Source organism: Paralichthys olivaceus, chromosome 3 (assembly GCF_024713975.1).
Source record: "Paralichthys olivaceus isolate ysfri-2021 chromosome 3, ASM2471397v2, whole genome shotgun sequence".
NCBI classification, from domain to species: Eukaryota; Metazoa; Chordata; class Actinopteri; order Pleuronectiformes; family Paralichthyidae; genus Paralichthys; species Paralichthys olivaceus.
Genome location: NC_091095.1, coordinates 12039500 through 12054955, shown reverse-complemented (window position 1 = coordinate 12054955; position 15456 = coordinate 12039500). Strand labels below are relative to the sequence as shown.

General features: G+C 41.4%; 3 protein-coding genes across 3 annotated transcripts; 2 read left to right on the top strand and 1 right to left on the bottom strand.

Annotated features, from left to right (window-relative positions):
• Nucleotides 1–576: 576 nt before the first annotated feature.
• Nucleotides 577–3368, top strand: mrpl47 (mitochondrial ribosomal protein L47). Its single transcript, XM_020080928.2, has 7 exons — nt 577–737; nt 1702–1850; nt 2078–2138; nt 2218–2314; nt 2472–2602; nt 2812–2907; nt 3020–3368. The coding sequence occupies exons 1-7, from the start codon at nt 604–606 to the stop codon at nt 3129–3131; spliced, it is 780 nt and encodes a 259-aa protein (XP_019936487.1). The 5' UTR covers nt 577–603; the 3' UTR covers nt 3132–3368.
• Nucleotides 3369–3547: 179 nt separating this feature from the next.
• On the bottom strand, nt 3548–11809 carry actl6a (actin-like 6A). Its single transcript, XM_020080927.2, has 14 exons — nt 11411–11809; nt 10038–10114; nt 9118–9292; nt 7378–7478; nt 6970–7067; nt 6736–6830; nt 6080–6186; nt 5865–5954; nt 5672–5733; nt 5432–5546; nt 5164–5244; nt 4820–4915; nt 4597–4683; nt 3548–4201 (listed from the first exon to the last, which is right to left on the bottom strand). Exons 1-14 carry the CDS (start codon nt 11433–11435, stop codon nt 4121–4123), a joined length of 1290 nt encoding a protein of 429 aa, XP_019936486.1. The 5' UTR covers nt 11436–11809; the 3' UTR covers nt 3548–4120.
• Nucleotides 11549–15403, top strand: aldh7a1 (aldehyde dehydrogenase 7 family, member A1). The gene is made up of 2 exons (XM_020080926.2): nt 11549–11689; nt 13094–15403. The coding sequence occupies exon 2, from the start codon at nt 13099–13101 to the stop codon at nt 14725–14727; it is 1629 nt and encodes a 542-aa protein (XP_019936485.1). The 5' UTR covers nt 11549–11689; nt 13094–13098; the 3' UTR covers nt 14728–15403.
• The last annotated feature ends 53 nt before the right edge of the window (nt 15404–15456 follow it).

The following is a 15456-nucleotide window of genomic DNA, read 5'->3' as shown; positions in this document are numbered from 1 at the left end:
AATAATTCCTTACATGACTTATTTAGAATAATATTTTTAATATTTATAATAGATCTTTTTTTCAGGTTTGGCTCCAATTTAAATACATAAGGATACACCCTCTAAATGTGACTTTGATTGAAGCTGGAGAAAACTTGGATTGATAGGTAAACACTTTAATCATAGATAATATAATATATAAGGTTTGTCGCAAAATCTCGTTAATGCATGATAGACAAAAATTGCACTGAAACTTAACTGGACTTGTTTTTGCTGTGACCACCCTGTTTATTTCCTCTACTCATCTCCCGTCATTTGTCCTTAATACTAAATCAACATCAGGGTAACATTTGAAATGTTGATCGCTCTGCAAAACTTTTTCAATAAAGTTTTTTCAAACGTCCTCCTTAACCTACGAATCAGAAGCCAACTTCAAGGTCGTCATAGAAGTAGCTTTTTATTCTAGTTTAATCTTATCATTGAGTAGCACCTGTCTGTACAATTATGATATAAATACCTTTTGTACCAGCCACGTGAAAATAAAAATACATGATTTATTTAAAAAATTTTAAATAATGATAAAATACAGAGAGAGAGCGAAATGCATGATGGGTGGGGGTAAAGATGGCGGCGTCCTCTTCAGCAGGACGCGTCGTGACTCTGTGCAGACAGTTTCAAAATGTCTTGAGGATTTCTTCAGCGATCAACGCGCAGCACTGCGTCGTTAATGTGACCGAACACCAGAGTCACGTTTCCAGGTGAGAGACTTCAACACTTGACTTTAAATGAAGTCAGTCACTGAACCACTGTGGAGGTCTCATCTGCTCCTCATGCAGGGACTGACTCTGCACACACTGAAGGGATGTTCCTAAAGTACAGAAAGAATCGGAGCTTGGTTCGTGAAACAACCTGCTGACATTTGAAGGGTTCATCCATTGACACGGATTGATTGATTGATTGACAGATTGACTGATTGACAGATTGACAGGTGGATATTGATCCTGAGGGAAACTCAGGGTCACAGATTGTTTACGTTTCCATCCATAGTGTTGCTCGGGCTGATCACATTATGTTGACAGTGTAGTCAGAATATTTACTAAATGGCTGAATCTTATAACAGGAAGTCAAAGCCTAAAAAGGAATCTGAAAACACTATAGTTAAAATGCGTTTCATCACACGATATTATTTCTGACTGAAGTTCTTTACTATAATAATTATTGATTGAATTATTGATTATTGTTTTGAAAAGCATAGCTGCTGCACAACTGCCCAGCATTACTGCCCCTGCAGGGATAAATAAAGTTGAATGGAATTGGATATTAATAGAGACTTTGAATCTCATTGAACTGTTTGAATAATTGAATAATACTTGAATCAGTACTCCCTCAGTAAATTAGAAAACTTTCCCCAGTGCTATTTGAAAGCTGTGTAAAGAATATCTTGCAGCTTTTTTAAACAGGATTTACAACTGTGTCATAGTGTTGGATATTCATATGTGATTGTACAACAGTTGCTGAAGTCAGTCTCTGTAGCAGAAAGGAAAGGAGGATGTATTGGAGGGAGAATAGGAGGAATCTTTCTCTCAGCTTCTCTGGTGTTCACTGAAAGAGAGATTTCAGATTCCCAATTTGAAATTCAGCAGTGCAATATTCAGGATGATGGATGTTAAGTTCATTTCAGGGTGGATTATCCCTTTATTGAGCTGATTTTGCCTCCACCAGGGAAAAGCCTCCTGTCTGGGCCTCATCTTGGTGCAGTCCGATCAGCTCTGTGGTTCAGTGTCGAGCTCTGCACACGACCGTCAGCAGAAGAGGACTGGAAGAGTTCTTCGACCTCCCTGAGAACTGGGGAGAGACCACGGTGAAGTCAGGTACAACACTCGAGTATTACAACATTCAGAGAGCTCATGTCTCCACTGGTGCTGTGAAGACGCTTGTAGTTTTAATAATCACAAAATGTTAGAACATTTAAATTTGGATGTGAATCATGAAGGAAACGATCATGGTCATTTTTGGAGAAATCTAGGGAAGGTTAGAGATGTAAAGAAAATGAAAAGGGTAAAATTACAAGCAGTTTCCTTTTGTCATGACATTGTAGGTGCACCGTGGACTGCCAAGCATCTGAGAACAAAGAGCAACGAGGATTTACACAAACTCTGGTAAGGACTGCAGAGTCCACACTGCTTCAGATTATATAAACATTCATCTGCTGTGAGTAACGCTCTGCTTCTCTCTCAGGTATGTGCTGTTGAAAGAGAAGAACATGCTGCTGACACTTGAGCAGGAAGCAAAAAGACAAAGGGTTCAGATGCCGAGTCCAGAAAGAATAAGGAAGGTTGGTATGACGTACGAAATAGTGCCGGCAGACATTCGTCAGATCGGCTTTGGCCTTGCCTCTAACAGATCTAGGGGGGCTGCAGGGGTTTTATTTGCAGTGTTGTGTGTTCTGGTGGTGGTGAAGTACGAGCTAAAGTCAATCTTCCTCTCCCCAGATTGAGCGATCCTTGATCAGGCTGGAGACAGTGGTGAGCGAGAGAGAGACGGCTCTGCGTCTATTGCAGACAGGACAGGAGAAAGGCCGACCAGGCTCCTGGAGGAGGAACATATTTGGACACGTTTACTGGTGAGGGCCGAGTCTCCACATCTATCGAGTCACCCACACACTGAGAGATACACCAGCCTCTTCAGGGATCTTTTTAATTCAGTGTTTCAATCAAAATCTGAATGGATCTTGCCATGTGAATTGTTGTGAATTCAGATAGGTACAAAGTAATTTTTATTTTTTACATATTTTAGTCTGAAATTCGTGGCCATGCTTTTTCTTTCTCTCAGGTATCGATTCAAAGAGTACGCAATTCCTTGGTACATGAATACAAGATACAAGCGAAAGAAGTTCTACACACCCGAGTTTGTCCAACCACACATACGGTAAGATGCCATCAGTTTTTTTAAATAAAGTGTAGTGTGGAGAATTTCGCTGTATCACATTACATAAAATCTGTTCTTTTATGATCATTTCATTCTTTTTTCTGTCTCTCAGGCTGCGTATAGAGAAGCACCTTCGAGCCAAGGCCAGGAAAGCCAACTTGGAGAAGGAAACTCAGGCCAAACTAAAGGAGAAGTTTCCTCAACTGAAGGTTTCATCATCGTGAAATTTCAGACTTCCATCGTGTTAATGATGTTTTGATAGATGTGTTCCAAACACATTCAGAAACAAAACCCTCTCCACTCTGGACTTTGCCGTCTGAATCGGGGCACTTCTTAAAACTGAAGTTGGTCTAAAACTAGAAAATATATATGCTGTTATTTGATCCTATAGGATAAAGAACACCTGAAATATATTGTTCACTGTATTCATACTCTTTATTAAAGTCATTTTGTCCTCTGAATGTTTTGAGTTTATAGTAAGGGGCACAATGACCTTGGGCGACCTTCAATAAAACTACACTCACACCATGCCTCTGTACAAATACAAAAATCATCCTTCAGTAATGTTTTATGTAATTTAGGCAGTTACTATGACAACTATTTTCTTAAAAAGACTTTATACTCAATGACAAGCAAAACATGAAAATTAAATACAGATTTATTTGAGTTGACACATCAGTGAGTACAGGCAGAAACAGACTGTGCTTTGCTGATGATGAGTTTACCTACTACACAGAAAGAGGCTCATGAAAAAGACATCGCCCCAAACTAAGGTTGCTCCTCCCAACAAACATCCTAAAAACATGTTTACCTTGTCAAGTGTTCTGTAGAAACCTTGCAAAGTGGTTTCTTATGTTGTGGTTCCCCAGTGATGAAAAACCTGACTTATTGACCTCCAGCATAAACTGCCTAAAAACACTTTTTCAGTGTGCAAGGTTTCCACAACAACAATCTAAATTAAAGGCAACAAACAGACATTTATGACACAAACAAAAATAAACATTTGTTTATCGTGACACAGTTTATATTGTTGATGGTTGTTTGATTTCTACAACAAAATCCCAGACAGGCATATGGATGAACTCAGTATTAAAAAAAGAAATCATACAAAAACAAGTGATCCTCCAAAGATGAGTCTGGGGTCAGTGGTGAAGGACTGATGATGCTGAGCTTATGACGAAGACAATGACGGAGAGAGAGAGAGAGAGAAAGGTCAAGGGCACTTCCTGTCCACACACTGCTTTCCTCCCTCCTCATACTCCTGTTTGGAGATCCACATCTGCTGGAAGGTTCCCTGGCACAGAGAGACAATGAGCTTTAGTTTCAATAAAATCTTCACTCAGCAATCAGAATAAATACAACAGTATAATAGATCTTAAATATGAGCACATAATTAAAGATGACAGAGATGATGGGGGGCCCGTGAGGATGGCTGATCAACAGCAATGGCATCTTTGTGAGAACCCTCTTAAATTCTCTGATTGGCTGAAGACAGGACACCATGCTCCTAACAAGGGTCCTTTCTGAAAGTCCTTTAAAATGCTCCTGCTCTGGAGTTGTTTAAATCCCATAAGTGTGTGAGAGATTGTTTCTTTCCTCTAAACAACAACCATCATGTAGATTAAAAGACCATGTTTTTAAATGTTGATTTATTCTTATAATACAGATCCAACTGCTGTGTGTCCTTACGAGTGATGCGAGGATGGAGCCTCCTATCCAGGCACTGAACCGGCGCTCCACTGTCGTGTTGTTGGCGATTAGCTTCAGTCTCATGCTCTGAAAATCACAGACAAACTTGTTTAACTCTGAAAGGAAGTCGTTTTCAGTGATGTGTTTGAAGATCAAACCACATTTATTCGTAAAAAGAATTTATAGAACAGCAGTATTTTGAATTTGCAGAGTATATACTGACCGGAGGTGTTTTCTGGGAGAGTTCTCTGTTCAGTCGGTCGGTGAAGCCCTGAATGAGCGTGTTTCCTCCGGTCACCACCACACTGCCGTACAGTCCCTACAACACAGCAAGAGAGAGTTTTTAAGTCAGTGCTGAAAACTGACACATGTATGCATTCTTTGAGTTATATCACAGACAGGCACCCAATCTGCATCTATGTATAAGCCATGTCTCAGATAGAGGTTTGCTGTCAATCATCGGAAATTGATCATAGCGAGTAGCATTAGCCTCAGTGATACAATTTAAACCAGAATACATAAAAGAACAATTTTAGCCATTAAAAACGAAAGCAGCTTGATACTCACCGGTCGAATGTCGATGTCACACATTCCCACGCTGGTCGTCACCACATGGCCGACTCCCAACATGGTGTTTCCAGACAGGCCCTGAAGTGACCAGAACAAACTGAAGCATTAATATCAATTCTTAAACGCTTACTTCATAAACCACCAGAGAAACTTTAAACAACTTTCATAAAAATGCTGTAATATCCAGTGAGGATTATGTCCGAGGCGCCTCCGTTAGCTCCGCCATTAATGGCGCTAATGGAGCGCGCTGAGCAAGCACACGCACCTTGGCATTGGAGGGGTCAAACAAACCCTCTGGGATCTTCAGTCTCTCAGCTCCGAAGTCACAGTTGTAGCCGTTGGGCAGCTCATAGTGAACCGTGGGCATCTGTGCAGCCACTCTGTGAAAGAGAGGAAGGGTTACCTAAAACCTTTTTTTCTGCATAGACCAATGACCATGTGAGAAACTGTGGAAAACTATTGAAAAGAAGTAAAAGCAAAGGACACATTCATAGTAAGTTCTTACTGTTCGTCATATGGAGAATCTGAGACCTGCAGCACAGACGCCTGGAAGTCCTGGATCACACACTGCAAACAGGAAGACAAACTCGTTGACACACGTTCATGAAACAACCAGCAGAGGACTCGCTTATTAGAGAATGCTCAACACCAACATGTTGAGGATACTGAATGTAGTCTCAGAAGAGTTGAGTGCTTACATTACACATGTAGTTGTGCCATGAGCGGGTGACTTGAGGTAATTTCTCCTTTTTCTTCCAACTGGCTGGAGATCCCTCCCGCACGCCATCCTGTAATGACAACACGCACTGTGTTTGACACTGGCTCCTCTGAAGGACGGTGATATTAAAGCTTGATACATACATCTCTATACACTAAATTGAGGATTATAAATAAGCGTTTATTTGATTCTCACCTTTGATGCAATCATATAAGGAGGGATTATTTCACAGCTTAACTCTTGAAACAGCTCTCTGCACTGCATGCTCATGAAGTCTCCGGCCAGGGGCGACTTGACGATGCCTGTCAGAGAGAATGAATAAAACATGACTCAGACTAAGAGAAACACAGTAAACCTCCACCTTGTTTCCTGAGAAAATACAACTCAACACAGTTTTTACTTGCTCAGATGATGCACCATGACTGTAATTGTGTACTTAATGATTACAAGTTCTTCAGATCAACACACTGCTGAATCACTCTGCTGTCTTCAGTTCTTTAAACCCCACTAAATATCTTCTCTATAACCTGACCCTTCTCAGGGGGGTTGGGATAATAAGAAATTGACAACCTTCATCATCCACTGAAAATTCCTGTCATCCAACAACAACTAAGCACAGTTACAGAAGTGTGTAAAAATGGAACATTTGGAGTAACAGCTGACTTGATCTGAACGTCTCAGGTGCTTGTTCCAACCAGTAGATGGCAACATAAATCACAGGAGAAGAGCCCCTACGTCAGTGGAGGATGCACAACTATTAATCCTCAGTGTTGCGTGTGTACTCCCTCTCTGGTTTATGTCAGTGTGTAAAATCTGCCAGTCGGTTTAATAACAAATACTTGATGTTTTACCTTGCTGCAGGACATAGCCATCATGTACTGGAATAGCTGTCGTATGTGTGGCACCGCTGTCCAGGACCAAGCCTGTAGACCTCCCATTAGCAAAGCTTGGATACGCAGAGTAAAGGAAATGCAATGCAGTTCAACATGCAACAGATACAGTATTAGTTTCACAAGCCTGCGATGGGAAAAACTGTACCATTATGTATTAAATGACCAACGTCTAAGTGCAGCAGTGAAGGATACGCAGACAGCACGGCTGATTTACAGAGGAAGAAGGCAGGAATGTTGTAATGTTCAAACATCAGCTCTGTGAGTTTCTCCCGTTTCGCTCTTGTGTTCCACTGCAGACACAAAACAGAAGTTAACCCACTCACAAACCATTACTGTCAGCACAACACAAATTATATCCATATAATATTTACATTTCTCCATGAGGTGATGAGGACAGGCACAAGAAAATAAGTCTTTACCGGCTCTGGGCCTTTTCTTATCTTCACCACTATTAACTTTGTTACAATTTGATGGTAGACTCAGACTTCAAATATTAATATTCAGAGAGAACAAATATTCAAAACAGCATGAATATGAACTTTGTACATCTACGGGAGGTGTGGCCTCTGTGTCCTTACACTTGAACAAAAGCTAACTCACCGAGGCTTCTGACATGAGCACTGGATGCAGACTGGGTTCAGACTTGAAGTGCATCTTGTAGGTGTGATCCAAAATGGCCTGGAAACTGTCCCAGTCTTCAACTGTAAACAGAGAAGGAGCAAGCATCTGTGTCAGTTACTGCTGATTTATTAATTTTCTCTTTAGCAGAGTCAAAAAACAAGATTATTACAATGTGTTCTCATAAAATATTCCTCCAGAGCAGCTAAAATATCTTTGACATTTGCTCAAAAAACAATTGATTTGATGGGTAATTTTTGGGACTGACTGATGAACTGACTGATCAGCATTGCTCTTTATTTTCTTCACACATGGAACTCAAACAAATAAGTTTAAGTCATACTGTTCCTAAACATGCAGTGACATATTTATTAGAGTCAGTTGGTTGGTCGAAAAGAATTTGCAAATCTGAATATTTCACAGAATAAACAATGCAGAAGAAATATGCATGTATGTTAAAATTTTAGGTTAAAAGAAATCTTAATTCCAGTTCTATATATTTGATTGTATTTGTGTAGGGCTCTGTCACTTATAACATATATTTAATTTTAGGCACAGTCCTACAAAAAAACTCAGAGTCACAAAAATCGTGTCTTTCTGTATCGTTACTGGGTCAGATGGTGGAGAAAATAGAGCGATGATGAGCTTTTTTAGATAATTATTTGAGCACCAGGCACCACTGTTCCAGGTCAGCACTCAGAGGGAGCCGCTGGTCCCACGGTGCCGTTCTGTTGCAATTAAGATCGGTGTCACACTCGTCTCTAAATAGCCTGACAGCCAAACTCTATTGAACCAGATTCTGATGGGCATCATCATCAGCAAGGTCAGTGCAGCAGAGCGATAGTTGCACATCTACTGTCTAGGATACTTCCGAGGTGACATATAAAATGCCCGTGCAAAACTGCCGTTTGTTGCTTATGACGTGCAGAAAATTTAGACTTAAAATGTTTTATTGGTTAAACGGTTGTGCTTGATCAGTGATTGTTTTCCATTATGGATTATCTGCCAATTATGTTCCAGAGCAATGGAATCAATTATAATAATATTAATCTCTCTTCAAATATCTTTTGAGGGGCTGGTGGTGATATATTTGGGGGGGTGAATATTGGCCAATATACATATTAAAAAGAATGACAATGATTCTTAAAATGTTATCAAACCCTTAAAACAAAGAAATGTAATTGACTTGATATTTTATAGTTTAACCAAACAAAAGTTGTTTATGTAAAAATGTGTCATTGGGCGTTAAACACATCCTCAATTGAAAAGAGTAAAAATTTAGGGGAAAGAATTTAGACACAAGATGGGAGAACTCATGATAATGAGTTGCCTTGGTCTTTAAATAACCTTATAAATATTAATAACAAGCAGCAGTCATTTATACGTCAGTCAAGGTTGTGACGAGTTCATCTACAAAGTCAGTTGTGGGACCAAAACAAATATGGATCAAGTAGACTGGATTGTAAATATTCATCACTCAGTTAATGTCACAGACCATGACCAAAAACAAGGTCATACACTCACTAACAGCTAATGGACGTTCAACCCATGAGTCCTCTCTCAGCACTGCAAATAAATATGCATTAATCAATTATATTAGTGTATAAATCAAGTTCTCCTGTATGTGATGTTTCTGCCCACTTATTACTGACCACAACCTCAGACATTGCAGCAAAGAAACTAAAATGCTATTTGCATTTTATAAAATAAACCTCAACTCACTCATGCCATTCTTGAGTGGAGACATGACGTCCATGTTCTCTCTGGGTACCCTCAGCTGGTTGGTATCAATGTAATAGGAAGTGCTGCTCTGCTTGCTCTTATCACCGTCCGTCTCCATGGGCGTGCTGCCATCCTCTCGGTCCACAGTCACACCTATCACTGTGGGGAAGTCCGCCTGAACCGAGTCAAACAACACACAACGCAATTCCAGTCAGAACATATTCTCACACGCCCAATATCAGCTTCCTGATAGTGACATGAGAGCACTAATACAAAACTGTGACAAGTTCATCCAAGACCCAAACCATGCATGAATATATTCCCATTTTGTGTTCACTGAAGGTGTTGAAGTGTGAAGCAATGCTGCCTAATGAGAACAAAAAGTGCAGGTGTTTGGAAATATTAAAAAGCACAGGATTTATCATCTGATGATGTTGCTTGTATTTCACAATTCATCATGCAAAAACCAAGGCTGCACGTCCTCGAGGGGTGGGCTGTGTGTGTTTGACTAGTCGGAGGTGGTATCAAGCATCAGCACGCTCCTGTCTCTGTTAAAAAAGTGATGAATTCAGAGGGCCGTGTTTTTAACATACTATGAACAGGTCTGGGATGTCTGTAATGTGGTATTTGCATAGGAACAGTATTATGTAGGCCAATGACAGTACAGTCTGCTCGGGAGCAATGAGCATCCATTTTTGACACTTCATCAAAATGATGTTATCAAAAACTCTCCATCTGTAACACAGATCAAATCAAAACCGAGCGAGCACTCCAGAACCATCTGAACTCAATTTATTCCGTCTGTCTCCAGGGTGACAGCCCTCATTTCTTGACATTGGCGTACCCCCAGAAGGAAGTTGAAGATGCACAGAGGAAGAAAAGACACATAGTTAATCAGGTCATTTGAGCGATCCACTTACCTTGGGACAGTCTTCTCCTGCATAGCCAGCTCTCACAGAATAAGAGCCGATGTCAAACACCAAGGCTCCCACCTCATCTGCAGAAATGAATCCAGATCAAACAAATCAAATCAGGCACTAATTTTCATCACATTATAAAAGAGAGGGAATGTTATCATGTATAATGTATCAGCATAAAATGGCTATCAGTTTTTCAGATCATAACTGTATTTAGTGTTTTTCCTGATGTAAGCCAATTATCCCTCAAGAGGAAGTTCAGTACAATTTACTTTGCAATTAATGTCATCAAATTAAAATTCTACTTTTTCATATAGTTTCATATATTCGGGGCAAACTTTTACATTTCTACAATAAACATAAAAACACAGAACATTCCATTGACTCATTTATAATTGAAGAACATTTAAAAAACTTTCATTGTGCATTTTATCAACTATGTCCCACAGACAAAACCTACCTGAGATGATCTGAGACCACGTTTTTTCATGTAGACTCTCTGAGCATGAGTAGATTTTAAAAGGATAAATATTGTATTTGGTTGACATATTAAATGATCAAAATACCATTACTATAAATTATATTTTGATAATAAATTGCAGTTATTTATAAAGTAAGAAACCATAAAGATAAGTTTTGTGGCCTCAGCTGATACTTTAGTATGAGGTGTAACATATAAGACACCAAACACAATCTAGTAACTTTACACTTCGATCAAGATTCTGTGTGTGAGTGTTTACAACAAAGACGTGTTTCTCCCTTTCACCACACAGCTCACTCTATAGGGATCAGACTATAACCTGGATACTGTGTTACAATGATATGCTGTAATAAAGCTATTTTAACCTGGTGTGCACAAGTCAGAAGTTACATAATATAACCGATGAAGTACAGAGTAGTTAGCACTGTCGATAACAGCAGTGTGTATGTTATTATGTTGATTGCATTAGATCCACTTGATGAAGAAGTTATTTTAAATGATTGGGGATGTTTGGTGACGTGTATCTACACTTCTAACAAAGCTGTGTTTCACAAAACTTCACACAAACAACAGGGTGCATTCAGGAGCTCGACTTTCATTCATTTCCTTGCTAGCTAGCTAGCTAGCGGTACCAATGTTGGTTTACATTGTTGTTGCACAAACAAACAAAGCTGAAGCTAAAATAAAATGCACTTAAATAGATTATTAATAAACAACTCCTCCAGCGTGCAGCGACAATAGATGTCAATAAGAGCGCAGTTTTAACTAGTTTGCCGTTGGAATGCTCGTTAGCCTGGCTAGTGTGGCTAGCTAGCTACAAAGCAGGCTAAAGCTACAACACGGGACAACGTGGAAAACAGTTTGGTTGTATTTTAAATCGCAACACGTGACTCACCTCCTCCGTACACTCCGCCACTCATCCTCTAAGCGATCGCAGCAGTAACCGTGTCGGTGCAGGTGATTTCAGCCAGAAACGCAGCCGCTGGTCGGTGGGTCGCAACAAAGAGGCTCCGCTAGCAGGGATCTGTTGGATCGCTGTGACGAAGCAGGCGCCACACTCCTTCCAGCCCGCTGACCAATCACAGCGCAGCGCACCCGCACTACTTCCGCTACGGACACAGCGAGTTCTTCCCAGACCAGGAGCGGACGTGGCCTCCGATAGCCCGACATCAACGTGAGTTAAAAAACTGTGCACAACACGAAGGAAGTGTCTGTAAAGCGATCAGAAGCTGGAGCGCAGGGTGCGTGAGCTCGGTTTCATATCAGCAGGCTGGTGTGACCGGCTGTAAAGTGCAGGACCTTGACTCGCGGTCGTCAAGACGTGGACCTCGGTCACAGTGTCACTCTCATGCTGCAGAAACTTCCTGCATTCACATTAATGAATTCCCAGCGTGAAGGTTTTTCACCGGGGTGAATAACAGATGGCGCTTTTGTTGAGATTCAGAGATGGTGTCTGTGTTGAATGTGCCACTGCTGTAACATACATAAGATCCAGGTTTCACAACCTCGTGGTGGCCCTGCTGCAGTGGGATCAACTGCGCAAGCACAAATGGTGGTGATGGTGCATTCAGCAGTGGAATGAAACCCTTTGCAGACCTAGAATTATGATTCACAGCCAAATACAGTCTGTAAAAACATTGTTTGACTTGTTGAATGTAGCTTATTGAGTTTCCGCTATTTTTTTATAGGGCTGTGCAAAAAGTTTCAGTCAAAAGTGAGTCTGCTTTTAAAAATAGCGCGCTGATTTTTTTTTTTTTTTTTTATCAAAGTGCTATAGATTTTTTTTAATCAAATCAACATGATGTGGTCACCCTTAAAAACAGCACCAACCAGTTGTCAATGCCCTGCCTCCGACACAGTCTTGACGTTTCTTGGCAGGTGATCTGAACCTGTCACAGTTCTGTGAGTCTGTGTGTGTTTCTTCATGTGATCTCAGACGGGCTCCATGATGGTGAGACCAGGGCTCCATAGAGGCCTGTTTACAGAACAACCTGTTCTTAATACCGAAGATGTACTTTCCGGCTCTAACTGTGATTTGGAGTCATTGTCATACCCAAGGATCTATTTGGAACTAAAGTACTCAAACCTTTTGCAGATTTCTATATGTTTGATATAGAGTTCATTTGAAACCATATTACACTCTTCTTTTATGCAAATTTAGGAATTTTATGCCCTACACCTGTTGACTGTTCTTACTCCCTGTGTCCAGCAGTTGAAAGTGACACAGCTGATGCAACTTCTCTGCCCCATAAACACCAGTTTTTTTGCACTGCGGAGAGTAGATAGCTTTTTAATTAAAAACCAGTCAACACCATGTGTTTTTTATTTATTTTAACATTTGTTTTATGATTTATTTTTCTTGTATATAATTATATTGTTAATGTGTGTATTTTTTGTGTGTATTCCCCAAGACAAATACTAATCAACTTAATTGGCAATAAAGTACTAAATCTTGAATCTTGTTCTTTTTAAAACTGAATGTTTAATTTTGACCTTGGAAACATCAGTGACAGTCAACAATTATTAAGAAATGTTCTCCAAACATCTTAAATTAATTTTTAACTTTGTCTGCTTTCAGCACCCATGCAGCGCTGCCTCACTCTGACTTTTGCCCGGCACAGCAGCCTCCTGTTCAGAAATAAATTTGCCTCTGTCCACTGTCAGCGGTCGGCAGCCATGTCAGGTCTCCTCATCAACCAGCCCAAGTACGCCTGGCTGAAAGAGCTCGGCCTGTCTGAGGACAATCCTGGTGTTTACAACGGGAGCTGGGGAGGTAGCGGCGAGGTCATCACGTCTTACTGTCCCGCCAACAATGAGCCAATTGCCAGAGTAACCCAGGCCACTATGGGGGAGTATGAAGAAACTATCCAGAAGGCAAGGGAGGCCTGGAAGATTTGGGCAGATATTCCAGCTCCAAAAAGAGGGGAGATAGTGAGGCAGATTGGCGACGCTCTAAGAAAGAAGATCAATGTCCTTGGGAGCCTTGTGTCTTTGGAAATGGGCAAGATCTATGTTGAGGGAGTGGGCGAGGTTCAGGAATACGTCGATGTCTGTGATTATGCTGTTGGTTTGTCCAGAATGATTGGTGGTCCCATCTTGCCTTCAGAAAGACCAGGCCACGCTCTGATCGAACAGTGGAACCCAGTCGGACTTGTCGGCATCATCACTGCCTTTAACTTCCCCGTGGCTGTGTACGGCTGGAACAACGCACTCGCTCTCACCTGTGGCAACGTCTGCCTGTGGAAAGGAGCCCCAACCACACCTCTCACAAGTGTCGCGGTTACCAAGATTGTGGCTGAGGTGCTGGAGCACAACAAGCTGCCCGGTGCGATCTGCTCCATGACCTGCGGAGGTGCTGATATCGGCACCGCCATGGCGAAGGACGAGCGTGTGGATCTGCTGTCGTTCACTGGCAGCACCCATGTGGGCAAGAAGGTGGCCATGATGGTGCAGGAAAGATTCGGTCGCAACCTCTTGGAGCTCGGCGGAAACAATGCTATCATCGTGTTTGAGGACGCAGACCTAAATCTTGTCGTGCCCTCCACTGTCTTTGCATCTGTGGGAACTGCTGGCCAACGCTGCACCACAACCAGGAGGTTGATTCTGCACGAGAGCGTTCATGACACAGTGGTTGAGAGGGTCGCCAAGGCCTACAAACAAGTCCGCATCGGAGACCCGGAGGATCCCAGCACCCTTTATGGACCTCTGCACACCAAGCAAGCTGTGGATCAGTACCTGGCAGCCATTGAGCAAGCCAAGAAACAGGGCGGCACTCTGGTCTGTGGAGGAAAGGTGATGGACCGTCCTGGAAACTACGTGGAGCCCACCATTATCACAGGGCTGGCTCACGACGCCGCTATCGTCCACACAGAAACCTTTGTCCCCATTCTCTACGTCCTCAAGTTCAAGACAGAAGAGGAGGCGTTCGCCTGGAACAACGAGGTCAAGCAGGGTCTGTCCAGCAGCATCTTCACCAAAGATATGGGCCGTGTTTTCCGCTGGTTGGGGCCTAAAGGATCCGACTGCGGCATCGTGAATGTCAACATTCCTACAAGCGGAGCTGAGATTGGAGGAGCCTTCGGCGGGGAGAAACACACAGGAGGTGGAAGAGAGTCCGGCAGCGACTCGTGGAAGCAGTACATGAGGCGTTCAACGTGCACAATAAACTACAGCAAGGATCTCCCTCTGGCCCAGGGAATCAAGTTCGAGTGAATCCTTGAAGTAGATTAATTAGGCTTCGATGTTTCCCAAAAGAACAACACTAAGAGTTTTAGGAGTGTGGTTTAACAAATACAAGATGTATTCAGGGATTTTGACAGGTTCAATTTGAAAATAAAATTTAAAAAACTTTAGTTATGTATCAAATTTATGTCTGCTGTTGAGTTTTGAAATTAATCCTCGATTTAAAGTTTGAAAATACTTTAGTTTAAAAGGTCAAATACGGTTCCCCCCCATACGATGGTGTGCACTTTCCTACAAGCACTTAAAGTGGGTTTGAGTGCTGGATAACTGTAGCAGATACTGAATTCAGTATGAAAATAAATCTTTATTTTGGAAGAATTCGCTCTTGACAACTGATAATGTGAATGTGCAGATGTGCTTTGTCCGGACAATAGATTTTATATGATGAGAGACTTTGATTGCAAGTTACAGTAATTCTAACAGCATCACAGGCTGAAAAATATATCAAGGCTTCAACATCATAAACACAAACGGTTGACAGAAAGTAGCTGTTAAAACACTGTTGCATCTCTACTAACTACATCATTTAAACAGAGATCAGCCACAGTAATAGAACCAGTTATTGTACTCTGCATCTAAAGCACCCTTTAACAAACTGTCACAACGTGCTTTCAAACAACAATCAATAAAGGCTTTTTTGATGACATGTCAACTTGGTCTGTGTTTTCTTTCCCACTACTTTCATAGTTAGTTAGAATT

Coding starts and splice junctions, on each gene's coding strand:
- mrpl47 (XM_020080928.2), top strand. CDS start 604: ATGGCGGCGTCCTCTTCAGCAGGACGCGTCGTGACTCTGTGCAGACAG. Junction 1,851..2,077: donor AGAGACCACGGTGAAGTCAG/GTACAACACTCG, acceptor ATGACATTGTAG/GTGCACCGTGGACTGCCAAG. Junction 2,139..2,217: donor GAGGATTTACACAAACTCTG/GTAAGGACTGCA, acceptor CTTCTCTCTCAG/GTATGTGCTGTTGAAAGAGA.
- actl6a (XM_020080927.2), bottom strand. CDS start 11,435: ATGAGTGGCGGAGTGTACGGAGGAG. Junction 10,115..11,410: donor TGGCGGAGTGTACGGAGGAG/GTGAGTCACGTG, acceptor TCATTTCTGCAG/ATGAGGTGGGAGCCTTGGTG. Junction 4,916..5,163: donor GTGACATCGACATTCGACCG/GTGAGTATCAAG, acceptor GCTGTGTTGTAG/GGACTGTACGGCAGTGTGGT.
- aldh7a1 (XM_020080926.2), top strand. CDS start 13,099: ATGCAGCGCTGCCTCACTCTGACTTTTGCCCGGCACAGCAGCCTCCTG.